Raw genomic sequence first — 24,883 nt, forward strand, 5'->3', positions numbered from 1 at the left:
TTGCAGAACCTGTGTTGCTGAGCCTCAGGGAGTCCATAGGATGACAGGAGCAGCAGACCGGTCAGCTTCATTACAGTTCCTGCAGATGCAGGAGAGTGACTCCTTCACTACAAGAGAGATTACTTTGGGTGTCCCACAGTTCTGTCGAAGAACCTGGAAGATGCACAGACACAAACGAGGTAGAAGACTTGCAGAATAGCACATGCAAGGAATGATGGCATACACTCAGAGACAGAATCCAGACCAATTGAGTGAGTATAAAAAAGGTATACTTATGTTTTATTTCTAGAACCAAGCAGGACTTGGCACAGGTAGGTAAAATATACTTTCAAATGCAAGGCTGTACACAAAAATGCAATTGTAGATGAAATTGGTATTGCTACAGGTTTATATTTTCGTTAAGAATACTTTGAAAATACTTTGGATTACTTTTGCATTATTTTTTAGTTACATCGACTACTCTGGGTGATATGCCTGGATATCACACTGTGGGTCCTACAATGCAAACGTAAGTAAGACAATTTACTTTGCAAAGCACAATTACTTTTGTTTTCATACAAAAAGCAGGTCGACACAGAACATTTAAGAAGAAAAACCACAACATAGGTTCCTATATAGAAAAAGAATGTTATCGGTTTGCAGGTCAGTTAACGACTTACAATGCTGGATGTCTGGGGTTAGAACCAAGGTTTCCTAAGGTTCAAGGAGGCACTCGATTTGCACAACCAGCGGCACTAGAGTAGCCGGATGCAGAGTGCAGAGGCAGAATATTAGCTAATGGGGTTAGGGGGGCCTCCGGTTAGGAGCTACTCATGAGCATGCCACTCGGTTGTGGGAGCAAAGCTCCTGGAGTTAAGATCAACACTGCAGGGACCAAAACTTGCCACAGGAGCTGCACCATGAGCGGCATGGGGGCAGGCGGATGCAGGGTGCCATTAAGATGTTGGAAGCCGTGTTGATTTCACTTGTGAGCTCCTGTTCGAAAGAAAGGCTGCAGGCTCGGGCAAGGAGGAGTCCTGAGGGCGTCCACTGGGAAGAGAGGTACGTTGGGTTGTTGGAGGATGCCTGAACACCATCAGTTGGGCCACTCAAAGCTGTGGGGCGTCTGGTGCAGGTGTGTCTTTAGGCATCGGGTTTTCTTTACCAGGTCCTGTCGCGGTCCGGAGAACCCCTCAGGTTGAGGCTGCAGGCATCGGGTAGAAGATCAAGGCAGGTCTGAGATCACTGAATCGCAAGTCAGGATTGCTGTGGAGACTTCCTTGTGGTGTTGGGCCACTCGAACTCGGGCCATTGGCATTGGGGGCAGAGTGGTGCAGAAGCGCGCATCCGGCTGGGTCCGGGGTCTGTGTTGGAGTTTTTAGTTTGATTACAGCCAGTGTTCACAGGAGACCAAATCATTTTGGTGAAGGCAGGGCAGGTCCTCTGGGTTCTGGATTGCTACTGGACAAACTGGGGTTTCGCTGGTTGCAGGTCGAAGTCGGGACAGACCGTTAGGGCTGTGGCCCAAGCAGTTGGTGTCCTCTTCTTCCTAGTACAGCAAAGCTCTTCCGTCCTAGTTCTTTCTTCTTCTTGTATGTGAGGAGGCAAGGTTCAGAGTCGCCCCTAAATACTAAATTTAGGGGCATTACAGGGGGTAGGCAGGTTGGGACCATTGGGTCCCTTCCTTGAGGTAAGTACACCCCCTATTATGCCACCCTCCAGTGGGAGGGGGGAATGAGCCTCTCTCTGATTGGCTGTGTCTCCTCATCTTCAAGATGGAGGGGACTGAGATGTGTGCTTCACCTGGCCTCCCCCACCTGAGGCGTGGGGTTGGCAAAGGCCGGCACACCCCTCTTCCTAACTTGGTTTTCCCACTGATTCTCCCACTTAAAGTTGGGCTCAGAACTGGTGGGAGCCTGTTGCTGCGGGCAGCAAAAGGCAACAGGACTTTTAAGCTTCCCCTTCATGGATCCAGCCCATTCTCCTGGAGGAGGCATGACACCTCTGCCCAGGATGGGCTTTGTTTCCGGACCCAGAGAGCAGTGGCCCTATACCCAGGGGTCCAGAAACCTGTGTGGTGGTGGCAAATGGCAGGTAGCCATTCAGGAACCACACCAGGGCTGGTCGTTTTTCAGGTGACATCTCTAAGATGCCTTCATAGTACATTTTACATTAAATCCCACACTGGCATCAGTGTGGGTTTAATGTGCTGAGAAGTTTGCTACCAAACTTCCCAGGTTTCAGTAAAGCCATTATGGAGCTGTGGATTTCGTAATGACCAACTCCCAGACTATATACATATTATGGCCAGTGTGGGTTTAATGGGCTGAGAAGTTTGCTACCAAACTCCCCAGGTTTTAGTAAAGCTATTATGGAGCTATGGGGTTCGTAATGACCAATTCTCGGACCATATACTTATTATGGCTTTACAGCACTTACAATGTCTAAGAATGGACTTAGACACTTTAGGTTTACAGTGTTCATGCAAGTGTACCTCACCTGGAGGCTAGTGCACCCTGCTAGAGGGGTGATTTACCTAGGTCACAGGCAGTGTGTTGTAGTCATGGCACACAGGGATTTGTGCCTTGTCGACTCTTCACTTTTCTCGGCACCAAAACACGCAGTCTGCACTGGCAATGTGTGGGTGGTTAGGTGCAGGGTCTCTAAGGGTGGCACAAGAGATGCTGCAGCCCTTAGAAGCCCTCCTTGGTCACAGTGTCCTTAGTACCCCGGGTACCATTTACAAGGGGTTTACCTGTGGCCAGAGATGTGGCAATTTTAGATACACAGGTACAGTTTTGGGAAAGAACACAGGCCTTGGGAACCTAACTGGCAGAGACCCAGGGCACATCAAGTCAACGTGCATCAAGTGTCAGCCAAAACGTCAGGAAGTTACTACAACCAAAACCCACTTTGCCACTGCCCCACCCCAGTCCAATATACTAAGTCCTGTCTGGGAGGTGGTCACACCTCCCTGTGACAGGAAACCTATTATTCTACCTTCCCCTGCTCGAGCTTTGCTCAGCAGCAGGCGGGAAGAATTGTGTCTTTGGTCAACAGCAGCACTAGCTTGCTGTCATACCCTGAAAGGCTGTTACCGGGAGAACAAGGGGGTAGCTCAAGGGAGCCCCCAATACATGGGATCAAACTTTCAACATTGGAATCGGTGTTGGGGTACAATTCCAACATGTTTGATACCATACATGATCGGGTTCGGTGCAGCCACTATATAGTTAGACATCTTGTAATAACTGATGTCTACTATATGTATCAAAATGGCTGACTGCACCCTGGAGAATAAACTTCGGGGTTTGTAGGGGTGTCCTTCTCATGCAGGGGCACCCTCACACTTATAACTAAGCACCCTGCCCTCAGGACTGAGGAGCCTGCCATAAGTTTTAAGTGCAGTGGACTCAGATGTCAGAAAACGTATATCTGTTGTGAGAGGTGCAAGCACCAACTCACAGAGGTTGCAATGACTGGCCTGTAGTCACAGTTTAAGTGGACTCCCATGGGTGGCACAATACATGCTGCAGCCCATGGAAGACCTCTGGTGCATCTATTCCCTGGGTATCTTAGTACCATAAACTAATGACTTACAAGGGTACACCAGTAGCCAATTGTGGATGTACAAAAGTACTTACCATTGTCGATTTAGGGAGAAAGCACAAAGACTGGGGTCCTGATTAGCAGGATCCCAGTCAGACTAGGTCAAAAACATACTGACACCAAGAAAAAAGTGGGGGTAACCATGAACGCAGATCCTACTTTCCTACACGTACTATAGTTAAAGATAAGACTCAGTGTGTAGAGTATCAGTGCACACTCCAAGACTTTTTGTTGATCAGCATCTAAATGGCATTGATTAAGTGTATGTAACCTATTTAGGTTTTCGTACATTCACCATTATTGTACTGGCTTTAGTCAGCACCTGAAAATGTTAAAAAGTGATTTTTATAATATGTTGGGAGTAATTGCGTGACCCGGAGCCACAAATACATCATTTTAAGTGTAGTGATTGATATGTGTTCAATCCTGCTACTAATGAGAACCTGCCAGTATTTTGTTTATGTCTGTGCTAAAGGGCATTTTATAAGTTGTCAACAAAATGGCGCTTATTAGCTGACCAACGCCTTTTAAAAGCCGAAACGCGTCCTGTCCAGAGTGGCCTGGTAAAATAAACAGGAGTTGATTATCCTCTCCGTCTCTGAGTGCCATTTTCGTTCTTAATTGTGGAAGGTCTCTTGTGGCATATATATACTTTACAACTTCAGCAAGCGAGGACGGAGCCCCCGTTTTTACATTCAAAGAAAAAAAGGTGCCAAAGTCATCTCTGGAGTCAGAAACAGAAAAACAACGGCCGACCAAGGTTGAGCACTATAATTCCACTTGTTTCTTGTACTGTAGTTAGGTGCAACTACTCCCAGCAACCGCCGTTGATGAATGCAATATTGCAAGGAAGTTCATAGGTAAGGAAGGTGCACTCTGAAAGAAGTCAAGCAAAACGAGACAAGTATAGTCCATAAATCTTCTTTTAGGGGAACTTCGTCAGTGCTTGCAAGTAACTAGCAAATTCAAAATGAGAACCAAGTAACTGACAGATGCGTCTCATATAGATCGTAGTACAAAAGACAGCATGATAACCGGCATTGACCATCTATGCCGGTCATCATGCTGTCTTTTGTACTACGATCTACTTAAAGAAATATATAGCAGGATTTATCCATACCTGCTTGACTGTATATGGGAGCCAAAATCGGAACCCCGGTGATCTTCTTTACCACAACGTGTATATTTTGTAGATTAATAATTTGATTCATTCACTGGGATATATCCATATACTTTGTGATCTTAACCTATATGAGATGCATCTGTCAGTTACTTGGTTCTTATTTTGAATTTGCAAGCTACTTGCAAGCCCTGACGAAGTTCCCTTGGCATCAGAGAATGAAACGCGTTGGCTGTGTGACAGTTTTTAAATCACAAACTTGAATAAAAGAAGATTTATGGACTGTACTTATCTCGTTTTGCTTGGAGTGCACATTCCTTACCTATGAACATCTCTGGACTCCATAACTGTTTTATTCAGGAGTGACACCGTGCTAAATGCATTCATAGTCCTTACGTGTGCTCGCCTTTTTCTGGAATGCTTCACTGTTCACAAGAGTATTTTGAAATGTGACAACTGACTTTCCTTTTTTTAATGCACACAGTCACTTGACATTTTCCAGCATGCTTGCACTTAGGACAATTTCAATTTGGCAATGGTGTGATGGCATTTATCCTAAAATTAAATACATCGCTAACTGTTCTTAATGATGAATATTTTATTCAGTGCATGATGGCAGATATATTAGTACTGTGTCCTAAAGCAACTTGCATTTAAAGGTATGTGGTTACTTGAATAAGCAATCTGCCTCACCTGTGAATAAGGCTAGCCATAGAGCAGGTGTTCAGTGGGGAAGAGGATGTGGCACTATGGTCAGAGCTGCTGAATTTGGAACTGTGGAACCAGGTTCAGTCTTCATGACCAGTCCACCAGACCACTCCCCTTGAGGGAGTACATTCCCATGCTAGACCTTAGAAGGCCTGCAAGATCTTAAAAGCCCTGGTGTCTTAGCACCAGCAGGTGGACCCTAGCTGTGGCAAGTGTGGGTTAACCTTGAAGGCCTGTCTGCCACAATTCATTTTGAAGTTCATCTCCAGTCTTGCAGGCGGGCCTATGAATCAGCACACCATAGAGTGACAGTGACTCTATCATTGAGGTCACAGGACCCTTGAGCAGGGTGGCTCTAGGGCAGTGCGACCGCACCAGGGGCTGACCAGCCGCGGTCGGTGCAACTAACAGCAGTGGGGCAGAGGGGCAGGGTAAGGGGGGATTTCGAGGGACTATGCAGAGTGAAAATGAAATTCCCTCTGCATCGTCCCTCGAAATCCCCCCTTACTCGGCCCCAGCGCTGACTTCAGGTGGGGTCGTTGTGTTAGCAAGTATAATATGGGTTTAAAAGCACTTGCTGCCTTCTTCCCGGCCGCCAACAATTTTCGGCAACAATAAAAATGTCATGAAAACTCCAGTGATTAATGTTCTTAGTAGAGAGAGATGGTGTTTTGTCTAGTGGACATTTTGACTCATGGAAAGGAAGCGCAGAGGGTTAATGTGCCTGCTGCTAAGAACATGTACCATGCAGATCACAAAGTGCACATAATGTAAATATGTCAGTGGGTTACTGCTTTTGTCAGAGACCCTATTGTTACACACAGTTAATAAGTTAAAATCCTAACATAGAACAGTGAGCTCCTAACTGTCATGTAGGAGCCGCATGTAAACTGCAAGGTATAAATTAGAATGTTATGGGTTTTTTCCCAGTCCTTGATTATCTTAATGTTGCAAAAAGGGTTCATTTGGGTCGAAATCAATTCTGATTATTAAAGGGAACCACCAACCACGGTATTACGTTTTAAATTCTGAGTTTGTGTTTCTCACGACCAATCATTATTAAACTATGCTCCAACTAGTATGGTTGTCATGTGACTCCTACACCTTGTAGTTCTTTTTCTTATGTAACATTTCCTATACAGTGCTTTACACACGTATGATTGATTGTCTCTGTGTACTATGTGTGATGTAAAGTGCTCAGATACCCTACACTGGTATTAGTGGTGCTGTAAATTTTCTGATACTTTATTATTTTGACATTTTTACACATGCTAACAGTCTCTGCAAAGATGTTTCCTCATTAGTACCAGTGGATCATAACAACTGCAGCAGTGAGAAAGGTGACCAGTCAACCTTTGCAAAGGGCCCTCCACTTAACAGCAGCACAAGTCACATTTTTAAGGAACTTTTGATCCGTTTGAGCTATAAACAATTTACTAGTTAAAATTGTCAGATTTTGCAGCAGAGGATGTATTATGTGGCAAATATGGCAGAGCCATAATTATTTGGAAAACATTTGCAAACTAGGATATTTGGCCATTCATGTTTGAACTGCTCTTGTGGAAAAAGGGAGGAGAAGTGCTCATGACAGAAACTCCTTGGCTGGGAGACCAATTGCTTGCGATTCCACTTTTAAGGATATTTGGGACATTCTGTGTATCCCACTTTGTGAATGTATTTTAATGTCAATAACCCATATTAAACCTTAAATAAACATGTGTATCCATTGGTTAAATTAAATAACGTAATAAGCTGTAACTGGTTAGTGAAATGGGAAATAAATACTGGAAATGGGGATATTTTGCTCTTTCTGCCACACCTCTGACTCTGCCCACTGACCCAATCCACGGGTTATTCCCGCCCTCTGATTCTCCACCCACAGTTCCCCTACATTTTTTCCCCCCACTTCGACCACTGCTCCGGATTGGCTTACCTCTTCTTTGGACACCTCCTTGGGAATTTCCTTGCTCCTTGGACTTGCTTGAGGTCTCCAGTGGGGTTTCTCCTTTGTGCTGATTCCTGGCAGCTACCACAGCACCTGTAAAAGACGGACAGCAAAGAAAAATCAAACAAGGTATTTAAAAGCAACAAAAACCTTGGTGAGTCTAATTAGTATTTTTTCTGCAAGGTGCGCATGTCCTCAGAATGTGAGAAATAAAGGAGACTTTACCAGAACATAATTCTTGAATTTGAGACTAATACAAAATTTTCCAGCTATCGCGACAAGAATTTTAGATTCTATTAAGGACACGGAGGCGAGGATTATGCTTTCTCAATTCCTTTACTGAACTCAGCAGCCAATGAAAAGTGAACTACATAAGTAAAAAACATCAAAACCCATGAGGCTTTGAACCACGCCTCCTCATAGTAGCCAATGGTAATCAGACAAAGCATACAAAACAGAGAGACACTTCCTTGTCTTCCTCTTTCTTTGCTGCTACGCAGTCAAGATAAGTGTCTCTCTCTTTTGTATGCTTTACATCTGAAACTTTTGTTAAGAATCGGCATCGCTTACTGTGCAAGCTTTATTGTCAATGCTTTATCCTAGGTCGTACCTCTATGTTTGACGAGTGATTGTGTTTCTAGGCGCGGTGTCTGCTTGCCGCCTTACTCGCGACCTGCACTCTAGGCGCGTTACCATCTCCGGTGTCTTTTGTTCTTGGTAGGGTCCAGCGTGTGTTGCGCTGTGTGAGGTTTGGTCCCGTTTTTTCTTATTCCGACTGCCCCCGCGCTGCCGCCGACACTGCCGGCTGTTTGGATCGAGGTCCGCGATCGGAGGGGTTTGCCCCCCCCTCCTTCCAGGGAGCGAGTCGCATGCCGATGCCAGAACAGCTTCCGGCGTGCGTCTCGGGAGCACGCACACGCGCAGATGCGCACGCGCCTCCTGCAAGTGCCGGACTTGACGCCCTGCCCCGGGCTGAAGTGGGGATTAACGCAGCAGGCGAAATAGGAGCGGAGTACAGGCCGGTGCAGTTATTTATGTTAATTTGTGCAGCGCTTGGGTTTTGGCTGTCTGGTGAACAGTAACCCTTTCAATACCTGGCCTGGTGGCCTCAGAACTAATTTTTGGAACCTTTTGCTCACCCAGGCTGGAGGAGCATCCCCCCCATTACTCCTGAGTGGTGCAGCTTTACTTCGCAATCCCTGTTGGGATTTTTATGTACTCCCTGGCTCCTTTTTGCCCCGGCATTGCTCCCAACTGACACCCTAACCTGTGGAGGTTGGGGTTGGATAATTGAGCTTCCCTCTGGGGATTTTTTCTGATTAAATACAAGTTATTCACCTGAGTTCAGAAGGAATTGAGAAAGCATAATCAGAAGCCTCCGGTCCTGACATAGAATCAAGTTCTAAGACATTACGGTTAGAATTACCATATTTTCTAGTGACAATAGACATTTGAAATCAAAGACAGAGAACTTTTATTTGAAGTAACTTTTACAGCCAGTCTGTGCCACGCTTTACAAATATTGTGAAGTGAATGTTCAACTTCAAGGAGTAAGATTTGTAATATCATTATAAAAACCATTATTGTTGTATCAATGTTTTCTTAACATATTCCTAATTATTACTAAGTGACATTTAATGCTGTTTTACAAAAAGGCTAAGAAGATTCATAACATTGTATCTAGACACATACAGAAGAATTCAGGTATTATTTTAATAGCATTTCACGTTCAAAGAAAATCAATGATGGTTTAGATCCAGTAACGGAGTATTAACGAATATATATTGTTTACTCTAGATTACTCATCTGATGCTATATTGTATGTCATTCTGTAATTCTGTGCGCAGCCTAAGGTAAGGCTTTAAAGAGAATTATTGTCAGGATCAATGCTATCTGGTAGGAGATCGATAAGTGGATTTAAATATATATTATTGTTTTCTGTATTCTGATATTAGGAGTTTTGTGGAAGGTCCAAGACATCCCAGAACCTCTTGAGACATACCTGTTTCCAGTACTCAGTATCCAACTATTCCTGCCGAATTCCTGCTCTTAACGAAGACCTCTGGACTCAGCGTCTTCTCTTGTCATCCCAACCCCGTTTCCCCCTGGAGACTTTCAGAGTAAAGGTAAAGTTTTTAATCTTGGATGTCGCGCTGCCAGTTTCTAGAGGGACTGGGGAAATTGTCGTCATCAAGGTGAAACAATCTGGAGCACAGGTGAGTGCCATTAACACAGTGTCCCAGGAGTCAGGAGTGCCAGCAGAGGAAGCGGGGCAGCCAGCAGCCCGAGGTACAGTGGTGGGGAATGGGGATGGGACGGGATGAAAATCTGACGCACACATCGAGGTCCAAAGATTGAAGAGCCAGGTTATAAGGCTTTCTAGAATGAAAAGTGTTTTTGTGTTTTCCGTTTGTTTCAATGATGGCTGCTGTGGAGTGCTTGAGGGATTGCCCTGCACCAGGCTCTCTAGACACTTGTTGTGAGTGGATTCTTTTTGTTGAGGGAACCTTGGTGCAGTTCCTGTTTAAACCAAGGTAAAATGTGCATTGGACACAGTGGCTGCACAGACTTCATTGCTGATAAAAGCCATACAGTGGGGACTGAGAACTGCACAGACATAATTTCCTGCTAACAGCTTGGTGGAGGGAGGGCTCCCTGGCGGATGTAGCATGCAAGAGGGCCTAATGTTTTATCGTGGGTATGATTGTTAGACATGATGACAATTTCAGCGTCATCTCCGGCTTGGACCCCCTCACACCTATTAGGCCAGGAGAACGTGTATTTGCTGTGCACCTTTGCTGTGTACACTGCATCCGCAAACAAGGGTGTGTGATTGAAGGGCAGGCCCACAGGCTTATTAGTCATTTGGCAGTAGGCATTCGTACAAGACTGACACTTTTTTAAATTTAGGACACCGCAGATGGGGCCTGCGGTCTGCCGATGTGGCATTAACCAAAACTAGACACACCCTTGGAGAAGCACTATAGCTAGGTCGAAGTAAAAAAAAAACAACAGATCATCATAGTTCCGCTTGCTCGCGGAACTCGCGTAGTGCGGCAGAGTTGTTTGGCCACTTTATGGAGCTCCCGTAGCGGCACTCCGCAAACTCCAGCCCACGCCTGATTTCATCACTGATGACACGGTCAGTTACATCACTGAGGACATCTCTGATTACATCAGTCAGTGATTGTGAGTGTTTTCTAAAAGTCACTGAGTGTTTTAAATTATACATACTAAGGTAACTCCCTGTGGATATGCCTTTATGGGTAAGTGGGTAGGTGTGTAAGTGGTGTATAGAAGAATGACTGGGTATATAAGAGACTGTATACATGAGATAGTGGGTGTGTGAGTTTCTGTATAGGTGAGTAAAGTGTGTGTGTCAGTGAGTGTATTAGTAAGTGAGTGGGTGTGTGAGTATCTGTATAGTTGTAGTTGACTGAGTTGATGTATTAATGATTGTAAATAGTGAGAGAGGGTGCATGAGTGGCTGAATGGGTGTTTGAGCAGATACATAAGTGTATGTATGGGCAAGTGATAGGGTACATGAGTGGCTGTCTCGGTGCATCAATGGGTGTGTAAGTGGGTGTATGGGTGAGTGAGTGGGTGTATGAGTGGCTGTATGTGTGAGGGAAAGGGTGTTTGACTGGTTGTATGGGTGAGTTAGTGAGTGTGCAAGAGGTTTATGGGAAAGTATGTGGGTCTCTTAGTCACTTTATAGGTGAGTGAGTATATGTATTACTATATTTATAAGTAACTGAGTGGCTGTGTTAGTAATTGTATGGGTGAGTTAGTGGCTGTGTGACTGACTAATACTGTGTCTGTAGCTGTATGGGTGTATGACTGGATGCATATGTGTGTCTATGTCTCTGTAACTGCATCTGTGACTGGCTGTATTGGTAAATGAGTAGGTGCATGAGTGTCTGTATATGTGGGCTACTGTTCTGCTAGTTGATGTTTTACTGACTGTAAGGATAAGTGACAAGATGTGTGAGTGTTTGTATGGGTTCTGTGAATGAGTTTGTTAGTGATTGTGTGGGAGTGGGTGTATGACATGTTTTATGGAGGTGTAAGTGGGTGTGTCTGTGTTTCTCTAGATGATGTCATCAGTGATGTCATTTTAGATGTCATCCGTGATGTAATCTGAGATGTCATCAGTGATGTCACTGACCATGTCATGAGTGATGTAATGTGTGAGGTCATAAGCAGTGCATTGCGGGGGCGCGAGTTATAGTTAGCTCAGCTAACTATAACTGCTGAATTTCAATGGTTTTGTATGAGTGAAAAGTCACGCTAACGTTAACGTTCCTGTAAGCTTTGTTTTTTTTCAGTGAATTTCTATGGTTTTTTAAAATCTATTTCCTAAATATAATGTCCCTCTAACTATCCACACACCCTTTCTCCCACCCACCCTTTCACTCATATACCATTTTTCTTTTTTTAACCTTCCGTTCTTTCACGTTTCCCTCAAGCCATTAACGTGCATTATGTGAGCTTTGGGTGAGTTGCAGATAGAAGAGGCCATAATAACTCAACCACTGCTGCAGCTGGTAATGCTGGGGGGTTCAAGGTGATAAGTTGACAATGCCCTGGTACTAGCTAGTGAGCATAATAGTAATTGTCAGTGTGCAAACAATTATGTGACATACTAGTTTTCGTCCCTGCCACCGCTTCTCCCCCTCCAACTGACCCTGCCTCTGCAGCGTGACCGGTGCCAGCATCATTAGTGTTCCATGTGGCTAGAATAAAACATAATGCATATTTTAGATGCCGGATATGCCACCTCTTAATTTTTTCAATCAAAAAATACAACCTCAATGCATCACTACAGTTCAGTTGGCACTGCAGTATCTTCTAACAAAAATATAATTCTTGATATATGGTTGCTTCACAATGTTAGACAAGCCAGGTGTGCAATAATGGTCAATAAAAGACATATGGTGCTGGTTGGTGTAGGAAACTGACTCTGTATATACTATACCAAAGTAAGGTATAGTGTGTGCAGAGTCTGGTGGACCCCCAGAGGTAAAGCAGAGGCTAAATTAGATAGTTACTAACAGCTCTATTTGTGGTAGTGTAGTTGAGCAGTTAAGCTTATCAGAAGGTAGTGTTAAGCATTTGTTTTACACACTCAGGCAAGAGATGATGTCACACACTCAAAGACTGAATCCATGATTCTTTTCATAGAGTGTTACTGTCCAACATAGAGTGGAGGAACATTTAGATTACTTATACAGTTGACAAGGGGGCGTGGCCAAGATGGCGGCGAGGTAGGACATTCCACATCATCGCTCCCACCTGCCGCCGACCCAACTGCAACATCCTTGGAGTTTTGGAGACTGGATCGAGAGGGGCACCACGGGGGACACACCCGCCAGCATAGGGGTCCCGCTGAGTGACAGCCTTGATCGAAGCCCCCGGACCGCGTTTTGGTCCGGAGAGCAGACGCAGTCCAAAGGAGAGATATGCCCTGCCTGAGCGGTGTGCAGAGAGGTGTGTGCGGCGTAGACCGGTTCTGTAGCCATACAAGTGCGGAGTGCCGGTACTGAAGCCGGATACTGAAGTGGGTTGATTTCCTGCCAGCGTGGTGAAACGCCTGGGTGCTAAGTGGGGCTACTGGTGAGACGGGCGGCTAGCGACAGTGGCCCAGCACTGGGGAGATATCCAACAATACGCCCAGAGCCAGTGCTGGCGAAGTGTCTGGGGAGAACAGCACTTAGCGGCGAGAAATCAAGCGACGCACTTTGTGCGTACTGTGGCCTGGTGTGACCAAGGTGCCAGGAACGTGGGCCTGCCGAACACGAGTGGCACACTAAATAGGTGCCAGGTCTCGAGATCTGCCTTGAACCCACCCAGGTGCAATTCCCACACCCGACGAGAGAGCCCATTAAAGGTTTGACTGCTGGCCCCGGAAAGGCGTGGGGAAACCCCAACGCAATTCAACAATAGAGCTGGAGGTGGGGCAGCCCGAGTCGCGGGCAGCCCATAAAGTCTACAAGGTCCAGCCAAGCTACCCCATATCATACACGGAGTCAGAGCTGGAGACGCAAGTGTGACCACCTGTTCCGAAGGTGAGCGGGAACCCCTAGCTATATAACTGCGAGACTGGTGGCCCGCATGGGGAGCGAAGAGGCGCAGTAGTACAGTAGCATCAGCCATGAAATACCTCCAGAGCAGTTGGTGGCCCTGTTGCAGCACACCGGTGGAGCGCAGAGAGCGGCGTCTAGGTGAGCAGGATGCAGTGGGTGGCCAGAGTGTAGCCTCACACAGGAGGACACCGGTACTTCTGCAGGGAAGAGGTATGACTGGGGGTTTCATCCAACTATTGCTTTGGTGTGAGGGCTGACTGGGGATAACTAGACTGCTCACGTTGGAGGATTAGACACACAGGGGCGCAGACTGTGACAGCTGTTTGGTGCCTGGGAGGGTCACTTAACAAACTGTAGCACAGCCCGGGGCCCGTTAAGCTGGCAGTCCGAACAACACGTGCAGTGGCACCTCCAAGTGGTGGATCAAGGCACACTGCGGTAATTCCGCGACTAAAGTGGAGGCCCATTGAGGGGGTGCAGATTATATGAGTGGCCCTGCAGGCCGCTGGGCACCGGGACACCAGAGCGAAACTCAGGGAAAACAGGAGAGGTCTGAGGGGATACCCGAGCGTGGTATAGATCCTCTGAATCTGACAAGTGAAGAACGGATCTCCTGTGGCCTCTCAGAAAGATCAAGAGACAGCGGCGGTCCAGTAGAGGCCGCTGAGATGATAGCCTCTTAAGATACCGCGAGTCGACCAGCTACGCCGCCCTGAAATCCGAGACTCATTGGCACCGGAGGTGACTATACACGAGTAAGGCCTAAACGGAATCACGGGTCCCACAGGAGATACTTGGAAGTGACATCGAGTGGGGGGCTTGGAGCGGACACAGTCGCACACAGTGTAGGTAGCAAGAAACGAAATGTCGGCCAATTGAGCGAAAAAAGACCGCTCCCTTGAAGACATGCTACTGTGACCTCCAGCGGGAGGCACGTCGGACACCCCACCGGTCGAAGAAGCACCAACGGGACTAGCGTCCGGCAAGTGGACGAGCCTGTGACACGGGCATTCATGGAGTCACTCTTTAGGGCCTTGAAAGAGGACTTGCAAATGGTCAAGAAAGACCTAACAATGGAAATCAAGGAGCTCAGAAATGATACTGATGCTATAGGAGAGAGGGTGGCGTAGCTGGAGAACAAAGAGGACATGAGGGAGGAAGAGCTAGAGGCTACCAGGCAGGAAGGCATTCGATTGCAGGAGCAGCACATAGACCGGCAGGCTCATCTAGAGATCCTAGAGAACTTTTCCCGCAGGAACAACATCTGGATCCGAGGAGTGGCATCAAAAGCGGAGGGCAGCAACATCTTCAAATATGTGAGAGACTTATTCAACCACATTCTAGGCAACCCCCAAGACACGATGATCAAAATTGATTGAGCGCACAGAGTGGGTGCCCCCCGTTCGACCGGGGCCCACCAGCAGACATTCTGGTCTGTGTCCAGGACTTTCAAACTGAAGAGGAGATTAACCGGAAAGCACAGGCAAACCATCCGATCACATTCAGAGAGCAGACCCCGATCTTGTCCAGGATCTTGCTTCTTTAACGCTGCAGAAACATAGGGACTTTCACCCAGTCACCTCCTACCTACGGGAGCACAACACTGCCTACTCATGGGGTCATCCATTCCGGCTGATCTTCTGATGGAACGGCAAACTACCACAGAAACGTTCCCTGAATGAGGCCTGTCGACTCCTGGGAATAGACCCTCCTGAAGAGCACAGTGGAAGAGAATCGGGGTCCCCGTCCCGGGGAGAGCAACGCCTACGATGGTGCAGACAGGGCCATCGTCAAAATCTGAATAAACCGGATCAAGCAGAAATTGTAAAGGGCCAACAGGAAGTCCTGCAGTCCATCCCTGTGGCCCTGGCAAAGACCAAGGACAACTGAGCTCATCCAGTGGGGATCCCACTAAGAACTAGTAAGTGGTTGGTGGGGGGGCGGCGGTGGAAACTTGGCCACTACATGGACCCCATATTTATCTTCTGGCAGCCAATGATGGCTGATGGACTGACTCTGAACTCTGTGTGGGTAAACATACTCTGCGCTTATTTAAGAGTTTTTTGTTTCTTTATTGTTAGGGTTATTTTTATTTTAGGGGATAGTTGGGGGGCCTCCACTCACCTGTGCACTTCTATAGATCTTTTGTTGCACACACACGGGCATCAGCCCAGGTTAGAGCTGTAACTCACCTAGCGGGTTTAGAAAAAGGGAGCGACCATGCGTACTCACAGCCCATACATTGGGAATGCCATCTACTAGGCTAAAATTCTTACCCTCAATGTGAGGGGGCTTAACAACCCAGTAAAACGCGGAGCAATTTTGTCTCATCTGGAACAGTCCAAGGCGGACATATGTCTCCTGCAAGAAACTCACCTTCTAGACAAGGACTGTTACAGACTCAGGTCGCGTTCATTTCCTACTCAATTGTTCTCGTCCAATGCAACTAAGACGGCGGCTGTAGCTATCCTGGTTGCCTGTTCCTTCCAGGGGAAAGTATTACAGAAAGAGGATTAAATCATGGGAAGATTGCTCTCCTACCGCTTCATGGTGGGAGGTCAGGGGCTAATAGTGGGCACAATCTATGCTCCAAACGAGGGGCAGGAATAATTCCTACATAAGGCATCAATGGAAGTCTTAGCCACAGAGGAGCGACACATTTTGCTGGGAGAGGATCTCAATCTGGTCTTTGATAATGCCAAAGACAGGTCTACCCAACGATATGGTCAAACGGGGGCTCTGTCTAGAAAGGGACACACTAGATTAGAGGAACATGGCTTAGTAGATCTGTGGAGAGTAGACTATCCCCATGCGTGGGATTTTACTTACTACTCCAACACGCATAAGACATATACCCGACTGGACTACCTCCTGGACACCAGGGACGTAGCTGCTTGCGATACGGACACAGAGATACTCACTGCCGCACTATCAGATAATGCTGCAGTGGTGACTACAGTGACACTTGCCTCTCAGACTCGTCCCTACAGGCAGTGGCATCTGATGGATTCACTATTGCACCGGCCAGAAGTTGTGGAGAGGGTGAGGCAATCTATAGGGGACTACATAACACACAACGATATCCAGAGATCAGCACGGCCAACCCATGGGAAACTCGTAAAGCCGTAGTGCGGCGGGAATTTATAGCGACGTCTGCTGCGGATAATAAGATCTGGAAAGAGAAGAGGGACAGCCTCATACTTTAGACTAGGGAGTTAGAACTCATACATCAGAGGACAGAGGCTCCTAGGATATGGTGCAAACTTACGATGATGCAAGCCCAATTGGCTGTGATGGATTTGGACAAGGCGGAATAAGCTGCCCTTTGCGCCATTCCTTCTATGTGGGACGGGATAAATGTGGACACCTTCTAGCACATAAATTTTGGGAGCAACGAGAAAGACAGGGCGCTCAAACTGTACTGGATCGGGTGGGTAACCCAGTAACTTCAGATAAGGGAATCGCTGAGGCGTTCCCAGAATTCTACGGACACCTTTACTCAGGTCAAACTCTAGATAATGCAGAGAGCCTTACATACTTAAAGGAAGCCCAAACGGCTAAACTGACAAGAGACCAGGCCTCCTCGTTGGAGGGAGAGATACGCATTGAAGAAGTGATAGCCGCAATAGCACGGCTGAAGTTGGCTACATATCCGGGCCCAGACGGCTTTACCGCAGTTTTCTATAAGACTTACTGTTCAGAAATAGCACCCATATTGACCAGACTATTTAACACCTTTGCTGATTAGGGTATGATTCCAGAGTCAATGTTAGAGGCCGCTATCATAGTTATCCCCAAACCCGGGAAGGATGCCAAACACTGTAGTTCTTACCGGCCCATATCCTTGCTTTATATTGATCTTAAACTATTTACGGGAATACTGGCCCAAATATATGCCCGCCCTGATCGACCTTGATAAGGCGGACTTCATCCCACAAAGGCAAACCAGTGACAACACCAAAAGGGTGTTGCATATTTTAGATAAGGTGGCCAGATTTTCAGGTGATTGTATGCTTCGGACAATAGACGCCGAAAAGGCCTTTGATAGAGTTCATTGGCCTTACTTCAAACAAATGCTATCTCATTTTGGCTTAGGGGAACATCTCAGGACACAGATATTGAATTGCCATTGCTCTCCCGCAGCAACTATCAGGGTGAATGGATACACTTCGGCCAAGTTCCAAAAAGCCTAGGGGACAAGACAGGGATGCCCCTTATCACTCCTGCTATTCGCATTATATATGGAACCACTGGCACAAAAGGTGAGATTGCACCCGCAGATCTCTGGGGTACCATTTGGAGGTGATAGGCATATCATTAGTCTGTACGCAGACGATGTGTTGGTGACTCTTAGTAACCCTGTCATCTCCATGGGCGCCTTTGTGGGGGAACTAGATTCCTTTGGCAGGGCCTCTGGGTTTAAAGTGAATGTAGAAAAATCCGAAGCTCTGAACCTTTCCCTCCCACAGTGAATGGTGGACCAGCTTAAGTCACAGTACCTGGTGCAGTGGTCACACAATACAATTACTTATTTAGGAATTCAGATAGCACCAACCACTCAGGCCACAGTCCTTGCTAATTACATAAACATCCATAAACAAATTCGAGCAGATTTTCAACGATGGAAACACCATAGGTTTTCATGGTTGGGCAGGGTGGCATCCATCAAAATGGTGACTCTCCCTAAGATAATATATTTATTCCAGACTCTTCCCCTTCAGCCACACCCAGGCATGATTCAGGGTCTCCAGGATGCGATCTCACAATTCATATGGCAGGGCAAGAAACCAAGGATGAACAAAACCCTTAGCTGCTTACCACCAAGTGAAGGCGGGTTGGGAATACTGAATCTCCAGCTGTACTTTCAAGCAGCGCAGTTGAGATATCTGAGTCCAAAAAACATTGGTTGTTCCAGGACAGAGCAGTGGCCGGAACGTCTCTGATGAAGATTCCCTTCTTGAAGAAATCTCATAGACCGCGGAGCCTGTATCTCTCCTCAATATCTCACACAACTATGGCGGTGTGGGATCACACTAATGTGAGGAATAACCTAAATTCATTCCCCTCCCCTTTGACTCCATTATTCTACAACCCAGAATTTGAGCCAGGGATGGGGGAGTCCCAATTTATTGAATGGTGTCGCACTGAGTGCAAAGCCATCGATCATGTTTTTTTGATCTGGAAGAAGTTTTATCTTTCCAGCAGATTAAGGCAGATTTTGGTATCCATGAGACGGAATGCTTGCGTTACTTACAGCTTAGGCATTGGATATTACAGCCACCATATAAAGAGGCAGCGCAACGCCACCTCACTTAGTATGAATGATGGTTACTGTCCAAGACATCGGATAAGAAATTGATCACGGAACAATACAAAATGCTGAATGAGAGATGCAAAAATACACACAATGCAGGACAAAATAGATGGGAAAAGAATTTGGGGAGGGCACTAAGTAACAAAGAACGGGAGTGAATCTGTCACGGAGCCCGCCATAGAGCCACAAACACAGCCTTAACTGACATGCTTACAAAGTTAGCGACATACTTGTATTATACACCTGAGAGAGTACATAAGATTAAGCCCTCATCTAGAGCAGAATGTTGGAGGAATTGTGGCGCACGGGGAACCTTGGTCAACATATTGTGGGAATGCCCTCATTTACAGCAGTATTGGTCCCTGGTGTTAGATGAGATAGATAAACATTTAGATACCCAATTACTGAGATTCCCCGCACACATCCTGCTGGGGGTCCCTGATCCGTTGTCTTACCCACTGAAATCAAGGAGTGACCGGCTCATAGGATTGGCGCTAGGGTCAGCCATGCAGTGTATTTTGACACACTGGGGCACCTCATAAAGTCCAACATACTCAGGGTGGCTTAGAAAGCTGTGGCATGTCTTAGGAATGGAAAAAATAACACTTACTTTGGCAAGACAGGGTTCCACGTTTCACGAGATCTGGCGTCCCTTTTTGACATTACTCTCTCACAGGACTTTCCGGGAACTTACGAGCCCCAGATACTTGTGTGTGTTGCGTCTGCCTGACACACTCAATCCTACAACCCCTGAGGTGCACTTAAATAGTGTAAACCACTAGACACGCTTAGGAAAGCACGTTTGTGGGGGGGGGGGGGGGAGGGTAGAGGGGCAGGGGGGACTGTTTCTCATGTTTTTGTTATAATTTTCTGCTAGCATGCAAATTTACGAATTATGGGCTCTGTGTAGCCCTAGGTTTATGATTGAACCTGACTGGCATCGCTTCCTTTTCTTAAATTTAAAATTTCAATAAAACAGATTTGAACTATACGGTTGACAAAACTGTTGATAAACTGTTCGAAAGCACTTGAAATTACAGTTGGATTACTTTGAAATTACTTTTCTAATTTCACCTGATGCATACTCCTAACACAGTTTACCCAAAACACGACATTTAAAAGCAGATTAACTCTTGTGCACATTTGTAAGCAGGTTAACTCTTGTGCAAGCAAAAGGTTAGTTTTTATGCAGTACAAGACAGTCAACTTTTAAGAAGAATTTTCAGAGAAAATCCACCATTCAGTAAAATAGGAAAACCAAAATGTTAAGTTACGGTGAGTAAAACGGTTTTGGAATTGGAGTTTCAGAGGGTAGAACTAAGGTTCCCTAAGGTTCAGGTTGGACCTCAAATTGCACCACCAGCGGCACTAAGGTACCGGGTGCAGAGTGCGGCATGTCAATGTTAGCCAATGGGGCTAGGTGGCACCTAGGTTGGGGGCTGCTCACGGGCAGACCATTGGGTCTTGGAAGTCAAGCTCCTAGGGTTAAGGTGAGGCAAAGGGGTTCCCAGGTCAGAGCCGAGTCCACACCACCAGCGGCGCAGGGGAGGCCCAGTGCAGGGTGCTTAGGAGAGGTCAGGAACCCAACCCAATCCTATGGAGGTTGCCGCTTTTGGATTTTGCCTGCAGGCTCGGTTCAGGAATTCTCCTGGGAGGAACCAATAGCTGGGCAGGTATGTTTGAGGGCTTGGGACGTAGGTGCACCTCAGGTCCTCTTCTCCAGGGCACAGGGCAGCTGGATGCAGGGGTGCTGTTTGAGGTCGGGTTTCACCTTACCGGGCCAGTCATGTTTGGGGATTCTCTATGCCTAGGCTGTAGACAAAGTCGGGGAGTCCTGGAGGGGTCAACCCTTGGTGAACTCAGACTCTGGTGCGCAGGGGGACATCACTGGGACCGGTAGTCCACTTGGACTCTGGTCATAGGCGACGGGTGCAGTGGTGATTCCAGGCATCGAGTTTCTTTGTTCTCAGCAGGCTCAGAGTCTTTCTTTTGGAGTTTCTTTTGAACAGAGCTGCTGTTCGCTGGAAATCCGCTCTTTGTTGAAGGCAGTCAGTCCTCCCAGGGGTTCTGGAGGAAACTGGCTGCAGGACATGTTGACTTTTGGCACCGGATCTCTGGAAACTGCAGACAGGCTGGTAGGACTGGGGCCAGGTCAGTTCTTCTCTACAGTCTCCTTTGCTGTGCGGCTTCTTCCGTCCTGCTTCTTCGTAAGTTGCAGGTATCTGAGGAGGCAAGGTTCCTGGTTGCCCCTAAATACTAACATTAGGGGCCTTGCTGGAATGCGCAGGTTGGGCCTAAAAGGTACTTTTTTGGGGTGAGTACACCCCCTATTATGCCATCCTCTATTGGGAGGGGGCATGGGCCTCTCTGTGATTGGTTGTGTCCCTTCATCTTTAAGATGGAGGGCACCAAGATGTGAGCTTCACCTCACCTCCCCCATCTGAAGGGTGGGGTTGGCAAAGGGGGGCAAACATTTCTTCCTAACTTGGTTTTCCTGCCGATTATCTGACCCAAATGCCACGGTACCCTCACCTGTGGTCTACTGCACCGTGCTAGAGGGGTGACTTACCTAGGCCCCAGGCAGTGGGGTGTGATGCCTACTATTCATTTTTCTGTGCACCAAAACACGCTGCCTTCAATGGCAGTGTGTGGGTGTTGATGCGCAGGGCCCCTAAGGGTAGCACAATAGGTTCTGTAGCCCTTAAAGTCCTTCCCTGATCACGTTGCCCTTGGTACCCATGGTACCTTTTACAAGGGGCTTACCTGTGGCCAGAGAGGTGCTAATTGTGGGTACAAAGGTACAATTATGGAAAAGAACACAGGCCCTGGGAACCTGATTGGCAGGGACCCAGGGCACATCAAGTCAAAGTGCATCAGAACCTGTCAAAAAGTGAGTGGGGGGGTTACTGCAACAGAAACCCACTTTCGTACAGTTGGCAAATGCAGTGGGATTGGGACCTTATACTTTTTTTCCCAGCCATGCTGCTCTGTCATGGAAAACTGCTGATATACTGTATAGTTGAATGAGACAGCACACAACATTGGGTGGGTGGTCCATAACGTTGGCCACTCTCTCGTGAACTCAAGTGATAGAGCATGGGCAGGAAATAGAAAGCCTCCTTAACAAACATACATGGTTAATATTATTTATAATACTAGCTTACCTGGGCCTGCAATCTTCATGGACATTCAATGACCAGCACTACATTCAAACATTTTAACTTACAAAATGTATTCTATCTATTACAATACACACATCACTAACTACATCACTGCATAAAAAACATGTTTGTACACATATTTTTCTAGTATATATTTTTAAAACTGTGTTTGAACCTTATTTCCCATCTTCATAATAACGCAGAGAGTCGCGATGACTCCGGTAAATGCAACGATCAAGCCTTTTTAAAGAAGTATAAAACACATATATGCACACATTTAACAGTATTTTAGACACTAGGAATTAATTACTGCACTGTTTAAAGTCATATTTGTATAGGCTGTTTGTATAAAAACAATCGCTTAAACCGATTTCCTGTGTTTGCAAGTACTCTTAGAATCGCAATGACATTTGTAACCGCTCTGATTGCGCCTTATTTGAGAGGCATAAAACACGTATATGAACACATTTTACAGTATTTTAGACACTGGGGGTTTATTAGTGCACTGGTTAAAATCCTAATTTTCAAGGGGATTTGGATATAATCCATCTTTAACCCCTTAGCTGCTAGGCCTTTACCACCCTGTGCTAAGCCTTTTTTTGGCTATTTGGGGTAGTTCGCGCTTAGGCCCCTGTAACTTTTTGACCACATAAGGTATCCACGCCAAACTGCGTCCTTTTTTTCCAGCATCATGGGGATTCTAAAGATACCCAGGGTTTGTGGATTCCCCTGGAGGGGACCCAGAAATTAGCCAAAATACAGCTACATTTTGTTTTTTGGGGGAAAAATTGGAAAAAAGGGCTACAGATGAAAGCGTCTGGTTTTTTCCCTGCAAATGGTATCAAAAAAGGGGTTGTGGTGCTGAAATCACCATCTTCCCAGCTTTCAGGGACAAGCAGACTTTTGTCAGAAAACCAAAACGGGTCCGTTTTCACTGTGAAAATGTGGTGTGTCCATGTTGCGTTTTGGGCCGTTTCCTGCCACGGGCACTAGGCCTACCCACACAAGTGAGGTACCATTTTTCTTGGCAGATTTTGGGGAACGCGGGGTGGATGGAATTTTGTGGATCCATGCATATTCCTGAACTTTCCACCACAGAAATGTGAGGAAAAGTGTTTTTTTTAGAAATGTTGAGGTTTGCAAGGGATTCTGGGTAATAGAAACTGGTAAGAGCCAGTCGAATCACCCTATCCTAGATTCCCCTGGGTGTCTGGTTTTCAAAAATGTATAGGTTTGCTGGGTTTCCCTAGGTGCTGGCAGAGTTAGCGTTCAAAATCTAGAGCTAGGCACTTTGCAAGAAAAGGGTCAGTTTTCACTGTGAAAATGTGGCGTGTCCACGTTGCATTTTGGGCCGTTTCCTGTCACGGGCACTTGGCCTACCCACACAAGTGAGGTACAATTTTTCTCGCAAGGCTTTGAGGAACACGGTGTGGGTAGAATTTTGCAGATCCACACAGATTCTAGAACTTTCCACCACAGAAATGTAAGGAAAATGTGTTTTTTTTGACTGATTTTGAGGTTTGCAAGGGATTCTGGGTAACAGAACCTGGTGAGAGCCAGACAAGCCACCCCATCCTGGATTCCCCTTGGTGTCTAGTTTTCAAAAATGTATAGGTTTGCTAGGTTTCCCTTCGTGCCGGCAGAGCTAGGGTTCAAAATCTACTGCTAGGCACTTTGCAAAATAGTGTCAGTTTTCACTGTAAAATGTGGTGTGTCCATGTTGCGTTTTGGGCCATTTCCTGTTGCGGGCACTAGGCCTACCCACACAAGTGAGGTACCATGTGAGGAAAATTTGTTTTTTATGGACAAATTTTGAGGTTAGCAAGGGATTCTGGGTAACAGAACCTTGTGAGAGGCAGTCAAGTCACCCATCCTGGATTCCCCTGGGTGTCTAGTTTTCAAAAATGTATAGTTTTACTAAGTTTCCCTAGGGGCCAGCAGAGCTAGGGTTCAAAATCCACAGCTAGGCACTTTGCAAAAAAAGGATCTGTTTTCACTGTGAAAATGTGGTGTGTCCACGTTACGTTTTGGGCCATTTCCTGTCACGGGCACTAGGTCTACCCACACAAGTGAGGTACAATTTTTCTCTGAAGACTTTGGGGAACGCGGTGTGGGTAGAATTTTGCGGATCCACGCAGATTACAGCACTTTCCATCATAGAAATGTGAGGAAAATGTTTTTTTTTTTTTTTTTTACAAAGTTTGAGGTATGCAAAGGATTCTGGGTAACAGAACCAAGTAAGAGCCACACAAGTCACCACATCCTGGATTTCCCTGGGTGTCTAGTTTTAAAAAATGTATAGGTTTGCTAGGTTTTTTTGGGTGCTAGCCGCTCTAGGACCCAAAATCCAGAGGTAGGCACAGTCTGAAAAAAAAGTCTGTGCCTAGTGAGCTTTCTGCCGCACTGGGAGGGGAGAAATCGAGGGCTATTGCCCCGATATGCCCCCAAGGGGGCAGAAAGACTGGCTATTTTGTTTGGGTGGGTGGGGACATTGGGATGCCCATTCTGTGCAGGCCCCACCCCTACATATATAAAAAGGCAGCATAATCGCTGACGCCTCGTGGGCTCTCTGCCTCCCCAACGGGGCGGATAAGGGGCTATTGCCCCCATCTGCCTCCTGGGGGGGCAGAAAGACTGTGGTAATTTTTGGGGGATGGGGGCTTTGGCATACCCATTCTGGGCAGCCCCCACCCCTACATATAAAAAAATTAATCCCTGTGGCCTAGTGGGCTATCTGCCCCCCCCGGGGGGGCTGATCAGGGGCTACTGTCCCTATCTGCCTCCTGAGGGGGGGGCAGAAAGACTGTGGCATTTTTTGTGGTGGGTGGGGGCATTGGCATGCCCATTCTGGGCAGCCCCCGCCCCAAACTTTGAAAAAATAAAAATCCCTGCTGCCTAGTCAGCTTTCGGCCCCCTCCGGGAGGGCAGATTGGGGCTGTTGCCCCATCTGCCTCCCATGAG

General features: G+C 46.7%; 1 protein-coding gene across 1 annotated transcript in view; it reads right to left on the bottom strand.

The window, feature by feature from the left end:
- The window catches only part of LOC146859976 (uncharacterized), a 380,440-nt gene that overhangs the window by 256,835 nt on the left and 98,722 nt on the right, over nt 1-24,883 (bottom strand). The window contains exon 2 of the mRNA XM_085643736.1: nt 7,350-7,454. Coding sequence (XP_085499862.1) covers nt 7,350-7,454 — 105 coding nt within the window. The remainder of the gene's footprint in view (nt 1-7,349; nt 7,455-24,883) is intronic.

This window comes from Triturus cristatus, chromosome 3_1, assembly GCF_964204655.1.
Source record: "Triturus cristatus chromosome 3_1, aTriCri1.1, whole genome shotgun sequence".
NCBI classification, from domain to species: Eukaryota; Metazoa; Chordata; class Amphibia; order Caudata; family Salamandridae; genus Triturus; species Triturus cristatus.